Source organism: Limulus polyphemus, unplaced genomic scaffold (genome assembly GCF_000517525.1).
Source record: "Limulus polyphemus unplaced genomic scaffold, Limulus_polyphemus-2.1.2 Scaffold3451, whole genome shotgun sequence".
In the NCBI taxonomy this organism is placed as follows: domain Eukaryota; kingdom Metazoa; phylum Arthropoda; class Merostomata; order Xiphosura; family Limulidae; genus Limulus; species Limulus polyphemus.
Genome location: NW_013669061.1, coordinates 47,999 through 53,796, shown reverse-complemented (window position 1 = coordinate 53,796; position 5,798 = coordinate 47,999). Strand labels below are relative to the sequence as shown.

At 30.9% G+C, this 5,798-nt stretch overlaps 1 protein-coding gene across 1 annotated transcript in view; it reads right to left on the bottom strand.

Moving 5' to 3' along the window:
- The window catches only part of LOC106469372 (exonuclease 1-like), a 36,816-nt gene extending 32,252 nt beyond the window's left edge, over positions 1-4,564 (bottom strand). Inside the window, exons 1-4 of the mRNA XM_013929863.2 lie at positions 4,295-4,564; positions 3,032-3,151; positions 2,033-2,156; positions 1,002-1,139 (exon numbers count right to left, since the gene is read on the bottom strand). Of these exons, the coding sequence (XP_013785317.2) occupies positions 1,002-1,139; positions 2,033-2,156; positions 3,032-3,151; positions 4,295-4,455 (543 nt within the window). The 5' untranslated portion in view covers positions 4,456-4,564. The remainder of the gene's footprint in view (positions 1-1,001; positions 1,140-2,032; positions 2,157-3,031; positions 3,152-4,294) is intronic.
- Between the last annotated feature and the right edge of the window lie 1,234 nt (positions 4,565-5,798).

Here is a 5,798-nt window from a genome sequence, read left to right as displayed (position 1 = left end):
AACAATATATTTTGACAAATATTTAAGTTTTGTATCATTTAATTCAAATATTTGTTTTTATTACAAATTTTAGAATATTAACATATTGTTCAAAAACAGAATCTAACTTTTTTCACAAAATTAATCCATTTTTACATTTATCCTCTTTTTCTTCTGTTTAAAGTAGAATTTTTTACTTAAAGATTCAGTACTTTTGTTTTAAAAATCCTGGTTTAAGATTAAAGATTTTTTTCTTTTAAAATAAAGTATTCTTCTCATTCCATTAATAAATTGATATCATATACTGTTTCTAAAATAGTAATTTCAACATTAGCAAGTAAATGTTCATCCAAATGGTCTGTTTTAATGGAATGAGAAAAAATCCTTCTTACTTTGAAATCTATGTAGGTTAATCCTTTAATAAAAAGGATTAGTTGTTTGTCCTATATGTTCAGGACCACACATACCACAAGTTAATAGATAGATTATATTATTCATTTTACACAGTGGTATATCTTGAAGCAAATGTTGAAAATCCGTAGTGGCCGGACAAGTTAGGCATGTTGAACAGTTACAAGTAACCTTTTCATAAACTAAAATAGAATATTTAAGTTACTGGTAAATAGCTAGCCCCCTATTGGTGGATCTTCACCAAATTTGGTATGAAGGTTTGTTGGGTCCATGCAGAGCTACATTTGCAGTTTCACATTTTGTATTTTGCAGTTTTTATGGGACATTTTTTACTAATTACATATAATGGAAACAACTTTCCCTGTCCTAAGATAACCTTTCATTAATCTTGAATTTATATAACTATATATATATATATATATATAAGGGGGATGGGTACTCCAGCATTCAGACTTTTAAGAAATTATAGAAAAACAGAACTGTTCACATTAAAAACTGAACATAACAGAAAGGCATGCACTGTTCACAGTTAAAACTAAAGACAGCATAAATTTATGCAATATTATTTTACAGTTACTGTTTGGGACACAAGAATGCTTCAGTAAACCTACCTTTTCACATCCAAATAATATCAAGTCTGAATCTTCTGTAATAACTATTTGTACAATTCCAATTTTATTGAGGTAGGCCAACTGTGCATCAGCTTCATATGGAGCTACGATACAATCTACACCTTTCTGTCGACACGCCTGTAAAGAAAGTGTTATTGAACCATAGAAATCCCTTGTATTTCTAGTACTCTAAACATATCAACCTTGTAATCCAAATTTCTGTAGCTCCTTGTGCTAGTTAAACAATCTGTAGTTGATAGTTCTTGCAGTAGAAATCTCTTGTATTCCTAGTACCTTAAATGTATCAACCTTGTAGTTTACGTTTCTATAGATCCTTGTGTTAATTAAACAATCTGTAGTTGACATGATTCTTGCAAGCAACCTATATCTTTTTTTTCTCTCAAGAAAATCACATACAACCCCAACACACTAAATGAAATACACATATTTTACATACTGTCTATACAATTAATCTTTGCCTTTTTCACACTCAGTCATACTTTTTACAAATCAAAACAGTCAAGTAGAATTATTTGTTGAGCTGGAAATTAACATTAAGCACTTTTAGCTGTCAGTTTACAGTGAGAGTGAACATTAACAATGTATAATGTTAGTTATAAATCACTCATCAAAAAAGAACTTTGTATATTATGTAACTGTGAAAGATGGGAAATTTCTGTGGTATTGTGGTTACTCTTCCCTTTTCATTTTGACAAACAAGGTCCAGAGTTTGAATGGTGAAGTTGCAGCTTTAACTAAAATAATGTACATCAAAGGCAAAGTAAATTTAAAATATATCTTAGATCCTAAATTGTAGCTGCTTTTAGTCAATCAATCAATCAGTAATTCATTAAGTATAGATTCATATCATTAAACCACTTGACCTAATCTAAAGCCTCAAGTAATTAATGGATTTTACGAACTCATGAACAATTAAAAGCTTTTATAAATATCAAATCATCGGGTTATTAACCATAAAATGAAAGACCCACACATTTCACCATTTCATAATCTGATACACACAGACCAACCTTAATCAATTCATGAGCCATTTCTGAGGTGACATCAACACTTCTCTGAAAACACTCCCTTGCTTCTTTTAATTTTCCTTCTCGAAGATATTCTTTTGCTTTTTTTCTGCTCTTTTCTCGGTTCCTGGAAAATTACCATACATTTAACCATTTTTTCCTACACTTCTATGTATACAATTTATTGAGTTACATTGTTCAATGTAAAATTCTGTACAGGAAAAAAAAATTAACGTATAATATGCATTGACACCACAGAATGTAAGTCACCAAACTTTTGCTAAAGTATGAACATCGTAAATATTTTGGCAAACACGTCCACATATACACTCTATTATGCAGTTCTTTTATTAAGATTTGCCTACTGCTCTGAGAGAAAACTGCTAAAACTTAAAGCAGGAAAGAAAGACAATAATGATAAGAATTGATTTACAGGATTATTCAAATTTCTAATGCACTAGGAAGAGAAATATTTTCTTACATTTAAAAAATAATGAAAAGTACTGGGTAATTTAACAATGTTACCAAGATAAATTCAATATAAATCAAAAGATCTTGTCTGTGTCAAGCACTTAGATAATGATCTTTCTAAGAACATTATAGTGAAAGTTAAGAACATATTATAATATGTGAACTACACCATATCTGCTGTAGCCAGTACTGATAAGGCTTTTTGTCTAATACCACTGATCATTAGGCTGGCTGGGATAAGACAGATATATAGTGATAAAATTAACAAACCAATTAATCCAAATGTGAATTAATGACTTGAGTAAAAACTTGAGGCCTAAGGTATATATATATATATATTTTACTTTTTCATTGAACAAATATTATCATTTTTGGCTTTGACTTCGAAAAATAATAGCTAATTTACTGTTATGTACAGCATCTTATATATCTAGTTCTAGATTATTGCAAGTATTATTTGTTGTCTAGATAGTACATGCTTGATTAATTAAATATAATTATTCCTAATATTAAGTACAAATGTTTCCCTACTCTCTCCTCTTTTGTTCTGTAACTTTTTTAGATGGAAGATGTCGTCCATCAAAAACCAATACTGGCTTTATACCAGCTCCAAGCAGCAAATTCACCATCTTCATGCAGTACAAAACATACCTAAAATAGGTAAAAAAAATTCTGAAGATTAAATATACAATAATTACACAACACTTGTGCTGTAGGACATTTCAATTAAATGACAGTAGAAATGAGAATAGTAGTATAGCACTTCAAGATGTCCACTAAAACATATCAATCATTTTAAACCTACACAAAATTAATTAGTTTTTGCAGTACTTTTAATAACATCCTACTGAGGCCTAATTTAGAATACTGGGTGCAGTTTTGGTCCCTTTATTACAAAAAGGTTATTGATATACTAGAAAACGTGCACATAGGGGTTAATATATCGAAGCCAATGAGATAAGCTCAGAATTTTGGACATGCTTTCTCTAGAATGCAGAATAATTAGGATTGGTCATCATTCAGATATTCAAAATTGTTAAATGCCTGATGTTCTTCTTATGAGCATGACTTACTTGGGTGGTGGAATGAAAACTTGGAAATACAAACATTAACTGATTAAGTGTAAAAGGATGAAACTTTGAAAACCTAGATGCAGATATGTTCTTATAGATTTGTCGGGTGGTTTGTCTGATGATAATCATCAGATAGTTTGTATTCTTTAAACTTTTTCAAAATGGATCAATAATGTACATATATATTCCTTAAAGTTTAAGACAAAGGTTGATCTGGATAAGTCAAATGTTTTTTGCAACTGTCTTTTTTATGAAGTTGTATTCTTATTGAACTAAATATCCTTAACTGTGAATTTTCATTAATATTTTTGTGTTAACTTTCTCTGAAACACAACCATTTAGCATAATTTATCAGGAAACACTCAAATCAAGAGTAGCAGTGCAAATCAGGACTAACTCTAGGGGTGCATATGATTTGTTCTCCCTGGAGGTTTACAAATCATAAAAAGTAGTCAACAAAATCTCTACTGGAGGGAGAGGAGCTGGAGCCAGGCCTGCTACTACTACGAGAATTAGTATTACTTATCGGCACAACAATTTTCCATCTCCGATCAGCAGAAATACAGAAGAGAAATAGAACTACAATTTCTTAACTTTAAATGACAATTCCAGTATAAAACATGTGAATACATATATATCAAAACATGGCTAGCATACTTTAAAAAAATTACATGATTAGATATATTTCAAAATATCTCTAGGACCATCACTTCAGATTTACCCATCAGTTTTTTCTCCCTTGACTAGTTTTTCAGCACACGAAAATGCTCCTTTATGAAGCCAGCAATAAGCATCCACTCCAGCAGTAACTCCGGCAAAGACATTAACATTAACCTCTCTAGAAGCTTTCCTCAAAAATGGGAGCAGACCTTGAATTCCCATACTTAAACTATAGTATATTCTATTTATAAATCATACACAATTTTTATCTCCATTAATATGAATATTTATAAAACAATTTCTAAATCTTAACATCTTTTAAATTCCCCTATTAATGTTATGGAAATCGCGCCAAACACATCGTGTACCCGCCATCTAGTGAGTATTAAACTTTAATGTTTTATTATTGCAACTTCAAATCCCATGATATTTCAGACAAATATTTATACTTAAAGTATTTCATAATACTCAATTTTTTTATTATACGACATAATTTTCTTGGAAGTGAAAATTGACAAAGAGACCTAAAAGAGCATCTGCTCTGAATATTTATTTGATTAAATAGTAGCACTTTGCATCGGTATACCTATGAGAAGAATCTCAAACACAACCGGAACTTATTACAGTAGCTGTCGAATCTGCTGGAACACGACATGTTTTGATAGTTTTTGTTCGTAAATACTATAACAGTCTGAGAAGAGAGTAATTTTATTTCAAACATACATAAGTTCATTTAGATACATAGCAGACATTTCTTTGAGCTCTGGAAAGAAGCTCGATTACTTGTATGTATCAGTCTTTTTAGAATCTATATAAATATAATAGTACTGTTACGTCTCTGGTCGTTTGTTAATTTGCGTTATAAATTCTTCCCGAGTAACTTCAGCGATACAAGTCCTTTTTTAAAACTAAAACTAGTTTATTCTTTCTCTATACAACTTTGCAAATCAAAGATTTTTACAGTCACTTTAAAGTTAACTAATATTATAAACACACGCTATAATTCACAACGAGTCACGCACTTTACTTACAGTGCCTACTGCTCGCTTGACTCAATTATCTATCTCTATATCTGCAATTATATCTCCACTTTATTTGCCTGGCTTCTATACGAAGAAAGAAGGCGCCTGGAAAAGACTAGAATTGCCAAGAAAATTCATGATCCTTCTTGAAACTCCCGACGTGTTACCAGCGTCACGAGACTTCCGCTGTCGTAACACTGCCCCTTCCTTAGTATTGTTCGTCCCGAACAATAGCCACTTACATTAAACCAATAGATAATTAATAATAATTTAATTAAATATACGGAATTTACAAACACAAAATTAAATATACAGAATTTACAAACACAAAATTAAAATTCAACAAAATCTCTTAATTTTACTGGACGTATCTTCTTCCGTACTGCTCTCCGTCTTGTTGGCTTCTGCTTCACGTGGGGTTCATCTGCACCATAAGGAAATGTCCTATTATCGGTTACAGTCATATCAGTGGTAATAACTTCATTAACGGCTTCACCATTTCCCTTCTATAAACTGGGGTAGAGTTTCTTCTTCGACAGTTGC